Source organism: Carassius gibelio, chromosome A7 (assembly GCF_023724105.1).
Source record: "Carassius gibelio isolate Cgi1373 ecotype wild population from Czech Republic chromosome A7, carGib1.2-hapl.c, whole genome shotgun sequence".
Lineage (NCBI taxonomy): Eukaryota > Metazoa > Chordata > Actinopteri > Cypriniformes > Cyprinidae > Carassius > Carassius gibelio.
The window spans coordinates 7,542,755-7,566,129 of record NC_068377.1 but is presented as its reverse complement, the minus strand read 5'-3'; the positions used below and the strand labels follow the sequence as shown (position 1 = coordinate 7,566,129).

The 23,375-nt window shown below is 37.0% G+C and overlaps 1 protein-coding gene across 10 annotated transcripts in view; it reads right to left on the bottom strand.

Annotated features, from left to right (window-relative positions):
- LOC128016544 (casein kinase I) overlaps nucleotides 1-22,816 on the bottom strand; it is a 47,637-nt gene extending 24,821 nt beyond the window's left edge. For 2 of the 10 annotated variants that reach the window (XM_052601125.1, XM_052601126.1), the window contains exons 1-4: nucleotides 22,588-22,786; nucleotides 19,765-20,066; nucleotides 18,608-18,648; nucleotides 17,967-18,036 (exon numbers count right to left, since the gene is read on the bottom strand). In XM_052601125.1, coding sequence (XP_052457085.1) covers nucleotides 17,967-18,036; nucleotides 18,608-18,648; nucleotides 19,765-19,945 — 292 coding nt within the window. In that variant the 5' untranslated portion in view covers nucleotides 19,946-20,066; nucleotides 22,588-22,786. Of the gene's footprint in view, nucleotides 1-17,966; nucleotides 18,037-18,607; nucleotides 18,649-19,764; nucleotides 20,067-21,776; nucleotides 21,849-22,587 lie in introns of those variants that run through there. The other 8 variants (XM_052601123.1, XM_052601127.1, XM_052601118.1 and 5 more) reach the window with 8 other exon arrangements.
- Between the last annotated feature and the right edge of the window lie 559 nt (nucleotides 22,817-23,375).

Sequence of the window (23,375 nt, the reverse complement as noted above, 5' to 3'; positions counted from 1 at the left end):
GACTTTACGTTTGTAATGATTTTTTTTTTCTAATATATATAAATAAATAAAAAACGGGAGATTTCAATCTAAATGTCAATAAATAAATTGATTTATAGACAAAAATATGATAAGTCCAGATTTTGTAATTTTAATTTTAAGGCAAAATGAAGTTTTTTTTGGAAATTTTGAATTAATGCCAAGGTTTCAGGGATTGGTATCATTCCAAAACACCATAATCCATGTATTTTAATGGAACGGTGTAGTGCAGTCAATGCAGAGAAAAAAATAAAATAAAAAAAAATAAAACAGATACCATGGAGGTCTAGGTCTGACTAAACCAGGTGCAATGTAGTTCTCCCAGTCATACCCACTTTGGAGTCCTCAGTACTCCAACAAAACGCCATCTGCCAGCAGCCCATTTGAGAGCAGGGCCACCTACGCCCGCTCAAACACAGATGTCTGACTGGTGAGGAGAAACCATGTGACTCTACTGCCTCCAGTTCACATACACCAGCCTGCAGTGACGTAGCTCACTTCTGCCACACTGAATACTTAAATTGGAGAATCAAAGACAAAGACTGGGAGAGCCCATTGAGCTAGATTTATCATGCCCGAGCTAGTTGATCAGTAGCCGAGCCATTCCCAGCCAAACTGAAGAGATTCAAGTCCCGCTGCCAAAGCTGCCTGGAGGTGTATCAGAGTTCAACACAATACAGCTACACATTAACCGCAAACAAAAGAGAACTTTACTGGACTTTCTAGAGGAAGACACAAGAATGTGACCTTTATTTGGCTGAGTTCTGTTAGCGTAATGGGAAATTATGGCGTGTATAAGAAGTTGTTAAATATTTATGGTTTATAAGGAAGTATTTTCAAAAGGACGTCAGTGTAAGGGTCATCTTTATTAATAATAATGAGAGTGGAATATTGATAAGTCATCTCTTACTATTAAGTATCATGGCTTTTCAATTGTTTAAAGATGTACTATGATAACACCATACTTTGAAGCGCCACAGATCTTGCAAAAACCAATATGTACAAGTCTGATAAATCATTCATTACCATGGTATCTAATTAAAAATTTGTACATATTCACAGTCTAAATGTGCCATTGAAAAAAAGCTAATAAGTTTTGGTCAATTTCAGCCCTCCAAAACACTTATGGCTGAAAATTATTTTGTCGGGTGCTCCGATTGATCGGCTGCCGATCACAATCAGCCGATAATCGCTTTAGGATGATTGATGGGCGGTCTCTATAAAGGAGGATCCCAAAAAAAAGCGATCTTAAACTGATGATGCGCCTGCCGTCAGAGGATTGGCATGACATGCAGCGGCATGGTCTTAGTCTCTGTCCAGCACGGGTGAAATAATTATAATGCTGAAGGTGAAGTACAGTTCATATTTCTTCATTAAATAACTTATAAAGTAGCCAATTTGAAAACTTCATGCGAGACATAGTTTCACAAACAGCTCGAGTGAATCCGTGCACATGCTCGCTCTCTTTCTCTCAAAATGCGCAAATGGCTTCAAATCAAATTGCGTCTGCACTATAAGCGAGCTGCACACTGAACAGTTAACCCCGGAATTGCCACTTGCACAATCGAGCCGCTGCAAGTGCTGAATCAAAGAAACCAAGCATTATTTGTGGTAAGTATGGATATGTATTGACATGAAAACATAGTAATTGCACCACAAATTCATATAATTAAAGTCTACTGCGTTTCACTGTCAACATAGGCTATGCGTTTTGGCTAGGTTTAAAGGAAAAGAGCACTTTTGGATAAACGAGGCATTAATAGATGGCACTCGCAGAGGTAGGAAAACATTATGAACCACAGGATTGCTTGTAATAAAGAATGAAATGCAAAAGAAATGGCAGTAGAACTGACTGTTTCTGTCAATGGTAGGCTGTTTTAATTTAGAATGTTTATGACAATGTCAGTTAGGGGTGTCACGATTCTCCAAATCCTCGATTCGATTGCATTTTCGCTTGAGGTGGTTTTTGACTTGTGCGAAGAAGGGCTAATGAGAATGGAAGATGGAAATTCATTTTGCAAATAAATTCCTCCAAGCGCATAAAAAAAAAAAAGTAAAGTGACTGCGCTATGCTTTCTGTGATTGGCCTCAAAAATCCTGTTTGGAGCACCCCTATTTTTCTGTTTTGGCTGAATAATTTCAGTTGCTTTTACTACACGAGAAGATTTTTTTGTTAATTAACCATTGTGACTAATTCTTTCTGGATTAAAAAAAAAAAAAGTCCATTTTTTATTTTATTTTTATTCACTGCACCATAGTAATGCAACTATTAAAAACTATGATCCCTATTCAAATTTAATTTTGACTAAGTAGACTGAGCTCACTCTTGATGCAAGAAAATCATTTAAGTTCACAAATCCCTTGGCATTACATGAGCCTCCATCTAGCCTGAAGAACATAGAGAGACGGAGAGGAGACAAATAGGATGGACGTGGATTACATAACAGCCATGGGTGGTGTTATGTCATTCACAAAGCTGTGCTTGAGGATGGAGAGACAGAGGAACTCTACCTCCCACCAGAACATCCTGCCCTCACCAGCACCACTCCTCCGCAACACACATTGTGGTCAGGACAACGTGATTAACAAATTGCCCACTTTGCTGTAAGTGCTCATGCACAAACATTTACAGCAAGCACCACTGGAAAAGCAGCAAAACAAGAGACTGGAGGACAAGGTGTGACCGGTGATCAGGTTGGAAGAAAGAGTGTTGTCAGACACGTTTGCAGACGGGGGCAGTACACGATTACGGCCAGGTGGTATTATCTGCTCATTTTATCTGCCTGTGTGCGTGGGATACGCCTGGCCACAGCTCAGACTTCCTGTCAGCTCTCTTCGGCCAACCCTGATAAACTGAGAGGACAGGGGGCCGTGTCAAAAACAAAGTGGCACCATCGATAAAAACACAAACCCTCCATTGCAAACTAAACCAGAATTACCAAGAAACTTTTGTCCGAAATGCACCTACAGCAAACCAACATTGTAAGACAGGAATCTTTGCTGTGATATTAGTTTATCCTATCTGTCAGCCCAGTCGCTGTAACATGACCCGAACTGCTGTGATGTTCATGAATGTGTACCCACATGAAAGATTTCCCTCGCCTTCTTTTGTCCCTGAGTGGATCAGACCAAATGGGACGATTTCTAGTGCAAACAGAATCATTACATCTGAATCAGTTAGTGTAATTTGTTAGCATCATACGCAGCAAACAAAAAACATTCAAACAAACTGTACTGTAAGGGCTGTGCCAATCAAACTACAAACTACTTACACAATATTATGGCTGGTTAATACAGATAAAAACTTAACATGTTTCATACAGTGTATTAGAATATATTAAGCATCTTAATATTTATCCATTTGCACCAAGCAGGATAACGCAGTACAAATGTAGTTAAAAGGCATGTTTTCCCAAAATTAATTATTTAGATTTTTATGCACCAACGTAAAAATAAAAAGTGAAAAAAGTACAATGTTTTTTATTTTTGTACAAGAATTGATTGACTAGACAATAATACAAATAGTTGATTTTTCCAGGTGCATACAACATTTCTGACAGGTTTTCATGAAAGGGTTGGTCAGTTTGTCTGCTTGACAATCACATTTTGCACTGTAGCAATAAAACTGAAGTGAGATACACCGATACATTTCTATTTTTAGTTAAAACAGTTGTTGCCAAAGTTTTCCTTTGGGGACATAATTTGAATTTGGAAAAAGGTAATAAATTGCAATATATCGCAGAATATCGCAATATATAAAAAAAATATCGTATTGTGATAAGTTTATTGTATCGTGAGGCCTCTGGTGATTCCCACTCCTACAAAAAATTCAACGTTCATGTTTCTATTTGTACAAGTTCATTTTGCGATACGTTTCCTTCTATTTTCCCCTCGCTGATGAAAATGTGGGATTGTATAACGTTTGCTTCAGCGAGGCTTGTTAAGGGTGTCTTTAGAGTAGCACTGGTCTAACAGTGGAATCACAGCTTGATTTTGGCTTCTAGGTTTGAGGTCCAGGGCTATTGGCCCCGTTCAGCTTACTGGTAGCCCTTGCCCACAATGTCCCGATAGTATAAAAGTGGCTACGGTCACTACATCTCAGTTAAAATCTACATTAATGTGGCAAGTTTAAACTTTGCTCTGCAATCATAAAAAAGTCAAACTGTGTTTACACTGGCCATAATTCAGTTACATTAAAATCAACTAAGCAGTCATTTATTATTAATTTCAATCTTTTTTTTTTTTTTTTTAATCACACTGCAGATAAAATCACTACCGACTGCCACTGGTCATACAGAATATACGGTCATAGCGCCCGGCCTAAGCCCTGACGTTCAACAAATCTTCATAAGAGCATTACAAATGGAGTTTGAATATTAATGCTTGTGTATGTGATCATAACATGTTAATCAGAACAGATGGGATGGACCATGACCTCTGTACCAGTGATGTCACTCCTCTCCTCGTTGATAAGAGCTGCATGCCCAAGCATGTGTGTGTGAAAGAGATAGAGAGAGAGACTTTGGAGTGGTGCAGCAGAAGATGAGTAATCATCACTAACACCCTCGTCACCGCCTGTGCTACAAACTTGCATTAGAGGATATTCCATTTACCTTTACGGGAAAGAAATGTTTTTTGAGAGCCCCAATAGACCACTGAATGGCTACATGTTATGTCTATTATTCAGTCTGACGTTCCATCACTGCTCCTGTAATATCACAGACCTCCTGAAAGGTCATTTCATTTGGCAGAAGCAGGACAGCTCAGAATCTTGTGTGATGCATCCTCTGAATGGATAAGGATCAGCTGGATGGGCCGTGACATCACTGCATGATATTGAGCTGAGTGATGCTGCTGAAAGCAGACTTCTCAGAGAATCATGTCTGGGCATGTCTGTGTGCCGACCTTCAGGAGAACAGCCTTCATGCTCAGCCACAGACAGACGAGTGTTGCTTAGTCTGATTCATTTCCGTTGGTGGTTCTTTTAGTACGTTTCTATAAAATCTTTACAATGACTTTGTTACATGTGTATTCATGCAATTTTGTATGAGATTATGGAATTAAGAAATTGTACAAAAATGTAAGACCTGAACTTAAACAAATGGCAACCCCTAAACATAAATCTAAATCTAACAATGATTATAATATAGGGTGACCAGACATCTCCGTTTTCCATTATTTTTGGTGTCCTGTCCCCAACTGGAGTTGCCCCCGGAAATGTTATCTTTTTAGAGAAAAAATAAATTTCATTCGGAAATAGAAAACGCAGACACAATTTTTTTTTTACAAATATTAGGCTAAAATAAACACTAGGCTATTTTGTATGATCATTTGTCATTCAAATACATCGCGAATACGGAAACTTTGATTTTGTGTTGAATGAGAGGTTTCAGTTTCATTTTAGCCTAAATTAATTAGTTTTAGTTTGTCGTTAATATTGCTATAGCTTCTTATATTTTTAATTCTTGTTCTTTTCTAAATACTGTTAATTGAAATTATTTTGTTGTGGAGTGAGGGGAACTAAAATAAACTAGCAGAGCTTCTCAAATTTCCCGGAAGCTGAACAGTTTTCATTTGCTATATTAACCTAAAAAAAATACTTAGAATGAAATTTAGAGTCCAACTTTCAGACGCATATACAGCGTTACTTATTATACATTTAGCATTATTCTATATTCTTTATATTAAATAAAATTTTAGCGTCCAGATACATCGGGAACATGGAAACATTTGGATTCGTGCCGAAAGAGAAAGGTAGGCATCAACTTCACCTTAGATTAATTTGTTTTTGGATTGACGTTTTTATAGCCTAAACTAATAACTTTTTTTATAATGTTTTTAAACATTTTGCTTTAAACTACAGGCATTTTAGCCTTTATTATATCGGAAGTAATAGGGCTAATAAAATGCGACGTGAGCTGCAACTTTTTTTCTTTTTTTTTTTACTCTCAAAATGCAATCTTATGGTTTTTTTTATTATTTGAACAATGCAGCAAACATTTTTAAATATCTTAAAAATACCTTGTCTTTAAAGTGTTGATAAAAAAAAATGAAGTAGCTTACATTTGACCAAAATCTAAAGATGATGCTGCTGTAGCCTATTGGGTGTGACTAAGCATTAGATCTCTATTTTTTCCTTTTCAGTAAAGAAAACAATATACTTTATTATTATTATTATTTATTATTATAAAATTGTTTTTTAAAAATAACATTATTAACCGGTATTTCTTCCAACCAAACTTGTTTTGGAACGGTAATAATATCAGAGGAATGCAGAACAGAAACGTTAAAATATTGATTCTGCTCGGAGTGAACCGATTTAATTTTTTTTTTCTTTTTCAAGCCCTGCTAAGTAATACTGTTTGTGTGCAGTTTATAACAAGGCATGTAGGTTTCAGGATTGTTTTTCCCACAATAGTCCTATTAAACATTTCTGAAACTCTGTGTCACAACTCTGTCTCTGATATGAATGATATAAAAAATTATAAACTAATCAATTGCACTTGCACAATTACATTTGCAGAACGCACATACTTTGTAGTCAATATGAGCCTAAAATGCTAAATATTAACCCTGATTAGGGATAGAAAAGATCCATTTCCAGAAGCATTTTTTTTTTAATAAAAATTTGAAAGGTAGTAAAATAATCTATTCCCATTTGATGTGAATGCAGCATAAGAGGTCGCTTTCGACGTCATTGGGTCTTATAGGCGCGTAAAATTGCTGGTATTTTCTGTCTAGCTTTCGCAAGGCATACTGCATTTTCGGAATTCTTTATTTTATTTTTCTGCTTGTTTGTGAGTTTTGTTACATCTATATTTTTTAATTGTTTAAATATTTTAAAATTAATAGTGTACATATTTGGTTAAAATCGATTTCCTATTTTAATTTTCGAAATTTATTTTGGTTGGTCCGATCGATTGTGCAATTGATTTTCAAACTAAAAGTGACAGCCCTACTACACACAGTTGTGAAAATATTAAATACAGTGAAATAATGTAAAATATGCTACTTCAGTAATTTTACTTGATTACTGTACTTAAGTATTATTTTGGGGGTATTTATACTTTATTCATGTAAAATGTAAACTGATTACTTTTACTTGATTACATTTCTGAAGAAAAATTGTTATACTTTTTACTCCATTCAAGAGCACAGTCTGCGAGTAGAGCACAGGCCTGCGAGGGGCGATGGGGGTATGTGACAAGTGGGGCGGGGCCGAGGGACGTGGGAACAGGAGCGAGGCCTGTGGAGTGATTTGAAATGAGTGACACCTGCTCGACCCAACAGTCTCGAGTCCCACGGAGGAGATGGGAGGATATAAAACCAGAGCGCTGGAGTTCCCGCCTCCTCCTCCTTCCTGATGATTATGGAGATTTTATTGTTACAATAAATAAATAAAGACTCCAGGGTAACGTGAGGTAAACAGAAAAGAAAACAGGCTTTTCAAAACGACTTTGAACGGCATCTAAATAATTTGGTGCAATGTCTTCCTGGATGACAACATAAGGTCACAAACAGACATACCTGAGCTTAAGCTCAAAGTAAGATTGGTATCTCTTCTAGGGAAGAGATCAAGCCACCTGACAAAGTCTGTTATGTAAATAGGTTCCATTATTGCATATACAAGGCTGTGTTCGTGCATTATGGGTTCTACTGGATTCCTAACAACAGAAAAACCACCACAGGCAAGAACAAATAGAGACTGAATTAAATAATGCACTAATATTGTCTCGTCACACGTCATCATAAACCAAGCATTATATCCAGACCAAACCATCCAAATATGCTGTGCAGAAAGAGGAAGGTGAGAATCACAAAGATGAGGCCACGACTCTCCAGCCCTCAGCAACCCCATCCCCCCCCATCCATAAAGCATGAGCTGGGCTCAGCGGGTGGTCACAGCAGACCCTGCAGACACCGAGGTACAGCACCTCCTCCACTGAGGCTATGCCTGTGAGATGCTCTTTGTACTATGGCTAGAGGGGGGATTCGGTTTATCAGGACATAATGACACTTTCTCAAATCATTCAGCAAAAATGCACAAAAATTCATAATTTTTAAACTGGTTTTCAATCATTGATTTGTACTGAATCATAACAGGATCATGAGATTGCACATTAATGCCAACTGTCCACATTAAATTCAAGTTTTGCACACCTTGAGCAATAATTGCATGACTTTCCAAACATTTGTGGATAACTGTATTACTGAATAAGGACTGTTTATCATTTTAGAGAGAGTAAAAATGATTTGTTGTTGCTCTGTTGGCACCAAGCTATCAGATCAGTTTTATATTTATGTTTGTCTGAAATTAAGATTGATAATTTTCAGCAAGCATTTAATACATTTATTGCATAAACATTTAAAATGACATTCTGCAAATACAAATGATGTTAAAACAAGAAAAGACTGTACAAAATGTAATTTCAGGGGGTTAAATAATTTTGTACATGTATATCTAGAGGCAATTGGAATTTCATTTAGTTTTCATCCACTTTACATGCTCAAATATGTATTAATAAACTATCTGTAAATGTTGGTTGATATGTTCTCATATATTTTTGTTCATCTCAGCAAAATTTCTTGCAGGTCAAAAGGGTTGAATACATTTTATATTTAACTACAGTAATACAGTAAATTAATCATAATCAAATGCACTTTAAGGGTTCCCACTATTTTTAAGTGATCATATTCCAGGAATTAGAGGACTTTTCCCAAGATATTTTTAATTTAATTACGGCGAAAATAAAAGACAAGGATCACATCTAGGGCCCTAAAGTAATATATGTGACAATGGACCACAAAACCAGTCTTAACCCATTTCAATCCCACCGGTCACACCGATAGTTACCGTAAAAAAGGTTTTCATTTATAAAGCTCTAAAAACCTTACTCACTGATATTTTAGTGTACTTCCTGCAAACAATAAAGGGTCTCAATTAAATATGTGCACTTTTACATGATTAGTGCAAATTGTCACATGACCAGAGCAGCTTATTTCCTGTTTACACCAAGGATAATAAAGTGTCTTAACATAAATATATGACAAAGATCTTTAGGGAGTCTAGCATTAATATACGCATATATTTAGTTTTGTTGAGTGTGGTCATAGAATGAGTAAACATGTTGATGGTCACAATAGTGACCGGTGGGATAACAGTGAACATATGCAGCTTAAATTACCCGGAATGATTGTACCAGGAACTTTTCCCCCCAGGAACTATTTCCCCCCAAGACCTGTTGCTTTCTGCGCTTCCACCACAGTCTAAAGTACCGGGAAGATTAGGCAAATAGTCTGGTGATGCACGTCTCGTTTCTTAATACAAAGAACGCTGATTTTGGACTAGCATCCTCAGTAAATCCAGTAATTCTAAAAACAGCAGCGTACTTGATAACATCAGTGAGCTCGCCTTGGCTACTGCAATTTTCCTCACTGTAGATTTACAATAAAACGAAATAGGATATCAAATACCACGGACACCTTTCGTCTTTCATTTAAACATAATAATAGCCTCTTTTTATTTTCATTTTAACATATAGATAAATTGAATAAAGACCAAAGATTAACTGTTAGATTTACCCAAAACAAATTATATGTTATGTTTAACCACTAAAGAGACATCAGAGCCAGCGGCACATACACGTTTAACACACAAGCCCCCGGAAGTTCCGGAACTTTGAAAAAGTACTACCTCACCAGCAGGGACTTTCTGAGGGGCATTTTTTTTTACTCTGAACTTTATTTAGTTCCTGCGGTGGAAACACACCGAGTACCAGACCAAAGTCCCTAGTTCCTGGGTAAAGTTCCTGCGGTGGAGACGCAGTTTTAGGTATACAGTACAACATAAATCCAATTGCAGTTGCTAGTGAAAATGACAACAAAATGTTCCAATGACAAAATATTGCACTAAATAAAAAAACTAAATGTAAAAAAAAAAATTACAATAATGTTGTAATACTCTATGCATTAATATAAAAAATGTATGTAATATTAAAAAGTAGCAATTTTGAAATGCTGTGTTGGTGATTTATTTATTTGTTTATTTCAGTGTTCCTATTAATGTTGCATTAAGTTTTTATGCATAAAAGTAACCAAAGAATGTGAACAAACAGTTTAAAATATCTGGGCTAAGACTGCATATAGAGATAGATCATTAAATAGTTGTATCTCGGTCAAATATTGTCATATCCTAACAAATCATACATCAATTGAAAGCTTACCGTATTTTCCGCACTCTAAGGCACACTTAAAGCCTTTAATTTCCTCAAAAAACGACAGTGCGCCTTATAATCCGGAGCGCCTTATATATGGATCAAAGCGCTCTGTCAAAATGTTGACATTCCCTTTAGCACAGCTTCATCAGTGGATGCATAACGCAAACCCAGTCAAACGTTTGACTGCAGTATCTTCTATTCTATGCACCTTATAATCCGATGCGCCCTATATACGAAAACAGTTCTAAAATAGGCCATTCATTGAAGGTGCGCCTTATAATCCAGTGCGCTTTATAGTGCGGAAAATACGGTAGTTTCATAAAATTTAACCCTTTTGACTGGTTTTAAAAAGAAGTCTTTAAAAAGTTTATTCACAAAGCCAACTTTATACATCATCTGCCTGGAACTGCTTCCGTGTACAACAGTGAGCGCATTCAAGATTTAATTGATAATTATGTTTTAAATACGGCTATTTTTCTAACAAAAATGCATTGATTCGCTATTGTCACTATTGGTGATTGTTCACCCCCTGGAGCCATGTGAGACACTTTTTTTTCTTTTAACCCTTAGGGGACTAAGCCCTTTTTGGTCCGTTTTCTCTATTTTTACATTTCGGCTTATAAACCATATGTAATGAGGATGGACCACCATGTATTTGGTATCAATGGATTCAGAAGACCCTAAGCTACCATAAGCATGCATGCAATACGTCTATAAAGGAAGTATGAGTGACAAGTTGTACAATAAACTAGAGAATTTCAAAGACGAAAATGAGATTTTTGTCATTTATTACTGAAAATCCTACCTCACACAACAATAGTTAAAAGTTTTTGACCCAAAAATATATTTTTCAAACTCTTTGCTTGACAGAAATGGGTTAATGTTCAATCAAATGTGTAAAGATCAATTAAATAATTAACTTTATTTACAAACAGTCCTAGGCGTTTTTTTTATTTTTGGGACTAAGCCCTTTTTGGTCTGTTTTCTCTATTTTTATATTTGGGCTTATAAATCATATGTAAAGGAGATGAAACACCCTGTGTTTGGTATCTATGGATTCAGAAGACCCTAAGCTACCATAAACATGCATGCAATATGTTTATATAAAGGAAGTATGAGTGAAAAATTTTACAATAAACTAGAGAATTTCAAAAACGAAAATTAGATTTTTGTCATTTATTACTGAAAAACACACAATATAAAAACAGTTTTTGAACAAAGAAAATATATTTTTTCAAACTCTTTGCTTGACAGAAATGTGTTATTGTTTAATCAAATGTGTAAAGAACAATTAAATAATTAACTTTTAAAAAAAAAAAAAAAACAGTCCTAGGCATGCCAGTGAGCAAAGCAAGGCCTCTCCAGGCCTTTCCAGTAATTGTTCCAGAGCTTGTTCTGCCGTAAATCTTTTACTGCTTGCCATTTTGATAAAACAATTCTGTAATAATGCTGTATCTCTCTCGAATTTATCTCTTTGTGCTCGCTAACACTCCGATTGCTTTCTGCTTTTTCCACGTGATGCTGATTCTCCGATCGCACGAATTTAGCTCTTTGTGCTCGCTAATACTCCGATCGCTCTCTGTAACACTCCCAATCGCTTTCTGCTTTCTCCACCCTGATGCTGATTCTCTGAACGCTTATTGATTACATGTCTTTTACTTTAGTCCAGCCAGCTTTTACAACGCTACAGCACAGCAGAGCTACAGAGTCCTCTGAATCGCTAGAAGACATAACCTTCCTCTGATTGGGTTAGAAAAATACTCCTCCCAGCGGCAATTTTTCCATTGGCTGTTGCGTGTTAAATCTGCCTAGCACAATCGTTTTCATTGGCCTGTTTACGCAGTGGTATTGCGCAATAAGGGAAGTGTTTAATATACAAACTGTTTTCAGCGGAATCTGAGGAAGACGGCAAAAAAAACCGCATCTCTCTAGCATTAATAGTTTTTGAGATAACTACACATTTGTAAAAGTATGCCATTTTGGGCGGTACCGCCCAATCCGTCCCCAGAGGGTTAAGGATGGGCACTTTTTATTTGACTTCTTTTGGACTAGAGCATTGCAACACCTGCTGAGTGGCATTAACCAGCTTGAAAGATCAAAGACCATTTTTAATATAACTCTGACTGGATTCATCCGAAAGAAGAAAGTCATATACATATACATCTATGATATCTTGAGGGTGAGTAATATATGTCCTAATTTTACGGCATGTATCCTTCAAATATTTTGCAATTAAGTTTTGCTCTAAAAGGGTGAAGAAAAAATGAGTGGATTCTGATTAACTTGCACGGAAGCATTTGAAAGCACCTGCTTATCAGCAAGTACTGAACTGAATCTGTACTTTGTACTACCACTGCTGCAGAATGACCGGTATGGTTACATTTTAGAAAATCCAGTATCAATTTTGTACAGTAGTGCTAATAGCCTACTTTTGACAATAATAGCCTACTATTTAACAAGTTACTGAATCAAATAAATGCTTCTTTTAAAGGTCTACACTGGATAGAACGTTGGGAAAAACATCAACGCTCACACCGTCAAAAGTTATTAATGATGCAACAATCTTTATCTATTTTCACTATTGATTCCTAGCAATTAGTCATTGTAGCCCTAATTCACATTTTCTTTAAAAGGGTGAAGGTCAAAAGATCGGTGCTCCTCATGCCATGGTTGAAAAATTTTGTCACATTGGGAATCATTTTTACATTTTAGGGACTTATAAAGGTGCAATCAGCTACATCCAGTTTCAAGAGTCCTGGAATATGAAGAATCTCTCCAGCTGCCATGATGGGCAGAAGTAAGGGGATAGACAGCATGTAAGAGCTTGAAGTCATGTCTGGGGGAGGGCAGACCTCTGGGGTCGGGTTGCACAGTAGAGGTCGTAAGGGGAAGCACATCCTCAGGATTTCATGCTACAGTCACAATAGCAACTCCTTCATCTGAACACCCAGTGCCTGACTTCCTTTTGTCCTTTCTTTGTGGGGTCTGGCAAATAAACATGCTCCCCAAGAAATAGACACAATAGCCTGATTTTAGATTAAAGGCACATTATGTAAGTTTTCGCCGCTAGAGGCCGCATTTTTAAATGGCGAATCTTGATGACACTATGAAGAAGAGTGGAGTGACGGTAGACATCATTCAGTGCTCAAACTGCGTGTCTCTACTACAGTCAAATCTATGAAACTCTCTTCAAGAGCGCACAGTAACTGAGGTTTATAACTGTTCAAAGACAAGGCTCATTAAACTAATGCACAGATTTAATAGACTACGTATCAATACAATATCTCTTGCCTTTGTACTAGTGATGTCTGGCTCGCGAACATATCGTTTGATTTAACCGGTTCTTCTTAGGGTGCTTTCACACTTGGTTCACTTGACTGGTCCGCACCCGAGTTTGATTGCTCCCTCTCCCCCTGCCCCCGCTGGACTTCGTTCATATTATGTTATTTGGGTCCGAACCACGGTTCGCTTGCGTCATCATGCCCGCAGTGGTTTAACCCATTGCTTGGTAATGACAGCGCAGGAGAAGGCGGCAAATACATAACATTGCTCTCTACACATTTATATATTTACATTTTTGAACCGTTAGTTTTGTTTACAAAGCTTCAGTTACATAACGACACTTATGTCTGTCTTACGAATGTACTGCAAATGATCTGAAGAACACTGAAGGTGAACAGAAATGAGACATACAGCTTTCTATTTGCAGCGTGTCAGTCACGCTTGTCAGGAAAGTGAGTGAAGCACACAAACCCACATTTTCATCAGATAAAACTTCAATAATAGTGGTTCACTTACTCGATTTGGATACGATTGCATTCACACCAGCAGCAACTGTACCAGAGTTCACATGAACTGTACCCTAGACCACCCTTTTTAAGCGGACTTTGGTACGGTTCAAGGGTGCGCACCCGAGTTCGGAAGACAGCGTTCATGTCATCCAAACGAACTGAACTCTGATGTCAATCGAAACCCACGAGCGCACCAAGAGTGCTAGTGTGAAAGTACCCTTAGTGAAGCGAATGAACCAGTTCACCAAATAGGACTGAATTGCTTGAAACAGTTCGCGTCTCCAAAAAGCATTAATCTACAAATCACTTAAGCTCCCTCTGAGTCGAAATAAACCAATATCACGGAGTAATTAATTTACTTAAACAGTACACTGACTGAATTGTTGTGAAGAGAGAACGGAAGATGAACACAAGCTGAGCAGCTTTCTATGCAGCCTGCGCACTGTGACTCCGTGTTGTTTCAAGCTCATCATTCTGCGCACAGGATGCGCATAAGCTGTTTGTATCAAGGCACTTCAGGGGACCATTAAATAAATAAATGGATAAATACAAAATGCATGCTCAAATAAATGTGTATAATATATATATAATAATATATATATATATATTTTTTTTTTTCAATTTGAAGTTTTTTTCCCCCGCCAAGAAAAGTACAAAAAGTAATATACTCCTATTATATTCCCTTTTAATAACATTAGAATTAAGGTATAGTCACACAGTTCACAATTTGCTATAAAAGCTAGCTCTAAGAAAAGGATTCTGCATATTGTATCCTAGCAGCCCCTGTGAGGGGTCAGGGCTTCGGAGTTCATGTGGGACCCCTGTCTGATTTGGTATTACTCCAATGTGATGCCCAAGGAGCTGAGCAGGGCACCGGTGTAGAGTTACACAAGCTCAAGTGCCAGGCAGTTTAATCAGCGGACTGCTTTTCAGACGTCATACGATAACAGAGCTAAGTGGACATCCTGGAAATGCTTGAAGTGCTGATTCATCACTGAGACACAAACCCTGCTGTGGGACATGTACAGAGACGCACAGCCCACATACAGTCCCAGATACGGCACAGGAAGAAGACTTCTACACAGAAACACTCGAAGCATTTCCACAGACATCCCTGCTTAAACCAGCAGAGCGGCAGACATGTAGGCTTACACACAGCTTTACTGAGACGCTTGTATAGATGCTAGCTGTGCAGTGTGCTGAATTATTGATCAGATGCTGCTGCTGCCACCCTTTTCCTGTCTCCTCTGGTCCAACACACCCCTGAACTACATATATCATTACAAACACATCCGGTTGCTTGACATCAGGGCAAATGTTTTCTATACAATGCATGTGTTTATTTATTTTTGTATTGGTGACATAAAAATGCCAAACTTTATGAATATCTGTTGATTGTTGAAAATGAAAAATCTATTGTCACTCCCAAATCAGCATGATTTTTTATCTTTTTTATCTATAATAATAATAATAATATTAAAAGTTTTCAATATTTAATATAAAAACATCTCATTTTTAAATTGACATACTGTATACGGTATGCACAAATGTTTGGGATTGTTAATATTTTTTATTTCAATTTTTTTTAGGCTTACCAAGGCTGCATTTATCTGTAAAACAGTAACAGTGAAACGGCAAACTACTATTACTGGTTTGTAAAAAAAAATTGGTTTGCTTTCTATGCAAACAAAGGCTATAAAGAGGTGTTTGACCGATGCACTATCATGTCATGTCTTTTGCAGCATCTTGTGCCCCCCTGTCCGAATTTTTTTTTTTAAGCATCTTTAAGAACACCTACATTAGGTGAATTAATGACACTAGTTTAACATTTAATTTATGCATTGATTCAGGACACAGACTTCACAGTAATGAGAGTAATAGTTCAGTTCACATACACTAATGTAATCAGTTGTAATGACTGTTAAATGAGGCTTTTCTCAGTTTGGTTGACTGTGAGAAGCAGAGAAGCATTTGCCCTGGTTAAAAACTGCACACACTGCCAATCGGTATCAATTCACTGCATCATAACATTCCTATAAAGAAAAAAAGCAGATAAAAACTCAGAAAAACTCAAAATTCAGTTCAGCCTTGCAGCATTAGAATAATATTCAATCAGTGATTAGCTTTTACTAACAAAATTATGTTCACTGAAATTTTCATTTCATTCAACAATATGCACCATTGCCCAAAATGAGTGCTTTAAAAAAAAAGACATCAAAATGTCCTTGTTAGCATGAACCCTGTAAAATAACTGACACCCAGATCTATTCCTTCTAATCTGAATTCTTCCTTAAATGATAATAGAGTTTCTATCTAGCTAGCTTTCTACTGAATTCAAACACACACAAAATTGGCTATACATGACAAGGAACCGCTTTGCTGACGCAGCTGCTGCTGAAATTTTTTATGCTAATACACTCAGTCTAAAGATACTGACTGAGGAATGACTGTGTGTGAATCTCAAGAATAGAGAGTCTCAGGCCACACCCCCTGCCCCATCATTCACCAGACATTGAACTGAGCATCTGCATTGTATAACCAGGGCAAACACGGTAATCGCGCTGCTCTTTGATGGCGAGCCGCCACTTCCTGAATCAAAGTACAGTGTGGGGTGATCAAACCCAGCAGCCTCTGCATGAGCAAACAAATTTATGTCTTGCCTAAATATGGTGTCCTGACAAAAAAATGCTAAAAGATAGAGAGTGGAACCAAAAAAAAAGAGAGGTCCCAGGACACAGCCCAGCTTTGAGGTTGAAATGGCATATATTTACATACAGATGCAAAGAGGATCATTAGTCCATGCTGATTAAGATTATGAAGTTATTAAACTCTACATTGGACAAGTACTTGCACAAACACACTGTACTGCCCCCCCCCCCCCCCCCGATATAATTTTTGTTTTATCGTTTCCATTCCACCTACTCAACATAACAGGATTATGGGGAATTTGAGGAAAATGCAACAGAGATGGAAATTTGATCTACTGGGTTTTTTTTTTTTAATGAAAATAAATTACTTAGCTTATGCTACACTATGGAAAACACAAATTAGTAACATTTGAGATGCTATGCAAAAAAAGTTTTCAATCAAATTAATTATTCTCTAATGACTTACGATTTATTTAGTAAATGTGTTTCCATAATAGTAAAATGTACTGCCATCTTGATGTTTCCATCTAGCATTTTTTCCATGCAACATTTAATAATTTGCATGAAAAGACATGGAGGGAAACCCAACTAATGTTGGATCACATTATATCTTATCCATTTGTGACGCACACGTACTTGAAAAATTGTCGGGGGGAAATGGGAATCAAAACAATAAAGTACAAATAGCCTATAAAAGGTATGAAAATTATAAAGAACAACATCACAATAAGTTTTACATTTTTGTGAGGTAGTATTTCACTGAGACAAATATACAATGAAAAACCACTCAGAGGGACTAAAAATATTTTAACATGATCTGATCATTACTGACAAGTTTTCTCTATTCATCAACCAATGCTAGGTGAGGCAAATCATGAATTTTGAAGGGAGTAGATTTTCATTTCTGCTTTATATACATGTATATAAACATGCCTAGTCGCAGTAGTAGAACCGTTCTGTAAGATCAAAACTGTAGCTATGACTCAGATACTCCAGAGGGGAAAAAATCCTCAATCCAATACAAAGGAAACATCCTCACAAAACCTGCTCAGGAACCGCAGGCTTCAAAGCAAGAAAAATAATGGTAAATCCCTGTCAGGCGCAGTATAAACAAAGTCATGCACCTGGATATAAAGATTAAGGACTAAAAGCAGATAAGATAAAATGAGCAAAGACTGACTGAATGCAAAAATATGAAACAGCACATGAAGACACATGAAATGAATATTATCCCAGTAAACAAAGGAGATAAGTGCAGGGTACAGCAGCGCTGGTGCTGATTATATTCTTACCCGAACTGCCTAATGTTTTGTAGAACCGGTACTCCAAATGTAGCTGTGGGGCCCTCGATTTCACAGGTTCCTTTAGGAGTGACAGGAAAAAAAAAAGATTCCATTAAAACCCTTTTATTTGTTCACATTAAGTTGATTTACAATATACAAATATTCCAGCCAGCTATACACATTTATTGTCACGTGTCTGAGGGACACCTTTCAAGTTTCATCACTTTTAATATTCCGGTAGCACTTTATTTTACAGTCCTGTTCCCCATGTACATACTATGTACTTATTATAGTAATTACAATAACTATGTAATAACTAGCTACTAACCCTGAACCTAACCCTGAACCTACCCCTAAACCTAACCCTACCCCATGTAGTTACCTTGTATTACCAGAACTTTCTTAGATAAATACACTGTAAGTACACTATAAGTACATGTTAGTACACGTACTGTAAAATGTAAAAAAGTGCAAAAAAGTGCAACCAATATTGCTGTAGATTCAGTTTCCTAAAATCTCTAAATCAAATCAGTTGGAGTTGCTTTCTTTATCAATTGAAACTTCATTTCAACTCCAGGTCTACAGACATGCAGAACATCAACTTCTGTTGTTGTTATCACTTGGTAGAATATAATAAATAATGTACTTACCAACTTTATTGCAACATACTCATTTGTATAGAGATTCTTTCCTAAAAAAGCAAAACAGAAAAAGGGTGACCAACTGCCACTGAAATGAAGACTGATTAAACATGAATGCAGTAATACAGACATTTTGGCCTATACTTATATTTTCAGTTATTGGAAATCATCTATACGTAGCAGACTTAATGCTGCTCTGTGCCTGCTCAAAAGTCAGTGTTAAGACACAATGCCACATAAAAGCTAGACTATATTATGCCTGCTCAGCCCCTAGAGTTGACATATGCAGTTGTAACTACAAAGTAAATGCATTTCTGAGCAGCATGACACAGTCTGTGTAAAGAGCCTAATGCCACTTCAGAAGCCGAATCTAATTCGATCAAATCCATTCGATTAATGCAGATTTTGACACGAATGTGTCATGAGCAACACTCAACCCTCACTAAAACAGTAATGTGATTATTGTATCAGCGCTGTCTTAGGCCGATTGCTTTATTAAAAGAAGTGGTTGTTTCCTTTTGTGTCAAAATCTTCCAATTTTCTTGTCATTTTTATAAGTGAATTTCAAGTGAGGTCATAATTTTCAGCATCCTTGATTACATAATGGCCGTCTAAAACCAACTGGTCAATCATTAGATAACCATTATGATGGCTGATAGACTGATATACTACAAAAATATTGTTTGCAGGTAAAAATATCTCAGGTTTAAATATTACAGAAGAAAAGATGGGTAGAAAAGATTAAAATGATCTAGTATTTATTATATATAATATATATATAGAGAGAGAGAGAATTGGCCAGCGCTGCCATGTACACAACATGTCACGCAGACCAAGCTTGAGTCTTCCTTAAAAGGTTAAGTGTGCACTTTTATCCTCAGTTCCTCAATTAATCAGTTTGTTCAACTAAAAGATCACAGAGGCGTGTTCTAAGAAAACCTCTTTGAAAATGTTTTTTCCATACAATTCGTTGCCACTAGCAGTGCACAAATCACCCACTTCTCCTTTGAGGAACATTGCCCAATGGACTGACAAATGATAGTGACCCGGGAACTCTAGAGATCCTGAGATTCACTTCTGCTTGGCACCTTTGAGCCAAGAACTTCACCCCTAGTTGCTCCATGGAGACTTTTGTGAAAAATTAAGACACTACTGGCTTCTCTTACCGAGCTTCAGCTCTCCAAAGTTGCCACAGCCGATCTTCTTGCCAACTCTGAAGTTCGGTCCAACCATAAGGACCCCAGAGGACGAGGAGGAGCTGGAGGGCCGTGAGTGCCCGCTGCGTCCCTGGGCCACTTTACTGCTCCTCACCGGCCTCTCGCCCTCCTTCTCTCTGGGGTGATCCATGACTGCGAGATCCAGACGAACCAGGCCGGAGCCCAAAGCACACAGCTCAGGCCAAAAGAAAACTCATGGGACGACTGCTGTTGGCACCGCTGCCGCTGAGCCAGTCACTGCTGCCAGCACACTGAGGGAAGAAAACATTCAATCAGAGTATGTTTTAAGCACCATTATTATACATCAATGTTTCCTGCACCTCTATTCACCTCTGAAACACCTATAGTGCCTCAGCTAAAGAAATCACATTTCATCAGTGGGTATTTTGTCAGAAACAGGCTTAATCCAAGGGTGGAATAATTGGTTAGCTACAGATACAAATCTGCCAATTTCCTTTCTAATTACACAATTAGCCAAAATCACATTTGGTGTGAGAATGTGTGAGTAAATGTATGATGCTAAATATAGGTGCCAGTATCTAACCTTTTCTTAGTATAACAATTTTGTTTTCATATTTTGGCTTTCCATTTTTAAACAACATAAAATGAATATTGCAGGTGCATCAATATTAGGTTTTGAATTTGCAATGCATGAGGGACTGTCCTGCAAACATAGTGTTTTTTGTGTGCATGCAGGCAGAGCACATGATGCTGTTGTTGTTTTTATAAATGTGCACATGCAGGTCTGTTCACGGATGACGGATATGGGTCACTTACAAACTTAAAAAGCAAAAAAATCAGAAGAGACTAATAAGGGTGTGACATCAAATTTTCGCTGTCACAAGCAATCAGGCACAATCAAACCCCAACACAAAACATAACAACAAACCTGCAAGACCTACAGAGAAGGTTCCACGATTAGAAGAATGAATAAAGCCTACAGAAAAGACTTCTAATTGACCTATATCACACACTGACCTATTGTTCCTCATGTCAACCGCATCACAGCCATGCTAAACAATAAGTGGTTGAAATTACACAAATAAGCACACAAATGCATACATTTTGACGTATTTCTAATGCCCATCATTCCTTGTGATTATCGGTGATGCAGCACTAATGCAATATGCTTTAACCATTAGATGTCCAACCTTAAATCATTAACCTTTTGAAAAGAGATTAGCTCAGGAGGAAGTCGGGCATTGGGGAGGGATTCCTATTGTGACGAGCAGTAAGGAAATGCTTCCCTGAACCCCCGAGTAAGACAGCACACTCTGTGCTTTGGGGAAAACCTTCAATATCGACATTCAAAATCAATGGCTCCGGTCAAAATGAGTGAATCTAAATACACACACACAAAAATAGACTTAATTAGCACACTACAAATATATTTTCAGAATCAGGATCCACTTAACTGCTCAAGCATTTAAAACGACAGACAACATAACTGGAGCACATGCTTATAATAAACAGATAACATTTTTTCATGTGAATGCTAATATAGATCTTGTTACGGTTATCATTTTTGATGTGAGCAGGCCTTTTATAGTCATGTGAAATTATGATTGCCGGTCAATGTTTTATTGTTCAACGGCTAGTAAAAAAAAAAAACCTTAAAGTGACAACAGCCATGCTCTTCATCGGTTTCATTAACATTATAACTGTGGTTTGAACTTTCTTATCCTCACAGAATTTGAGTGATTATTATATCTACACGCCTTTTTTCAGCCATTCACTAACATTAACAGTTTTGCTAACATAAACTATCCATAAGGACTGATTTCCTAAATACTGAAAATCTGCATACAACTGTAGTCAAACTACAAACACCACCTGTTACAAACTAAACGACATATTTAGGAAATTATAAATGTAATCTGATAATACTGAAGAATTAGAATTGTATTAGCACAAACATTTAACATTCCTTGAGGCCTTCAAATCAATGTTTAATGAATTACCAAAAATGGAAATTCTGTCATAAATTTCCTCAATTTCAGTCTCACGTTGATCCAAATGTTTCTTTATTTCTTTAGTGAGAAACAAAAAGGTGTCAGATGCTTCTGTTAGAGAGTGACAGCCACAACTGTACATACAAAACGGTTACATGAAAATGAATCTCAACTATAAGGCTGCCATATAATACAAATTTACATTTTTAGGTGAACTGGCCCTTTAAGCTCGTACCGTCCACCAAAGAGTCTCAGACCTCTGTTGAGTGTGTAATGGATAAGTGAAGACAAAAGCCTTCAAAAAATTAATATAAATACAAATAAATAAAAACACCTGTATCCGTATATTTAATACAATAAAATAACCGTAAATGAAAATACACAGTAAACAAACAAATAAAAGCCTTCTCACGACATTTAATGAGCTTTCCTCCTGCTGCGGGCCACAAACATCAACGTTCAGTGTTTTCAGCTCTTCACAGGAAGAGGAACACGATATTTCACAAATCAACTGCGAGCTGTCTAGAGCACCAATATATTGAACTGTTTTCTTGATCAATCGAGCTGGTCAGATATCGATGCATAAATTCACATCTAAACAGTTATTCATTTCTGTCGATAATGTGAGCCACAGGCGAGTCGTGATGCGCAGTTATTGTTCAAACAGTGAATACAGATCACAGCTTCAATCGATCAATCAAGATTACCGTTTATTACAGGCAGGATTACAAGCCAGCTAACTGAAATTAACTAATGGAGCTAACATCTTGACAAACACCTTTAGCTCGTTAGCTATAGCAGCTTTATTTATTACACTCACTTCCACGACGAACTTCGTCTGAAGCTTCAGAGGGGAGATGAATACTGTGATACCAGCGTCAGCAGATTATATGACACCTCTCTGAATAAAATCGGTGTTGATATCCGCTAAATTACCAGCTTTTCCTCCTTTCTTCAGTGTTCCTGCAAGTAACGTGAACCTTTCGCTGAAGCCAATGACTTCCGCTCTCGGACTCTGAGGAGATTTCAAAACAAAAGTCCATGTGATCACTGGGGTGATTCCGCTACGCAAAAAAAAAAAATAAATAAATAATAATATTCCCGCTTCGCTGTACGATTATGAATTTTGTCATTCGTAAACAACAATATGCCCGTGTTGTCGTTTTTATAAAAAATCAAACCAGACCATATTTTGTCAGAAATATGCTCTGTTCAAGCTCAAGTATTTAAGCTTCATTAAATATAGCTCGATTATTTACACAGGGACGAGAAAAATGAACTGGATGCTTAACAGGACTGAACATTTTGATAAAATCAATTATGAACAATTTCTAAAAAATTCTCAAACGGGATGGGATAAAATGATAACAAGTGAGACAAACCAATGTGACAGGCAGTGTTCGCCTCACAAGTAAGGCAAATAACGCGATCAGATTACTTTTTTTTTATTACAAATAACTAAAGTAACGCATTGCTTTAAATTTTACAAGAAAATATCTTAGTTACTTTTTCAAATAAGTAACACAAGTTACTTTGTTAAACCAAAGTACTAGGGCAGAGGCACTTCCTTCAGGCTGAGGCTTCATTTCACTTTTTGGTGTAACATAC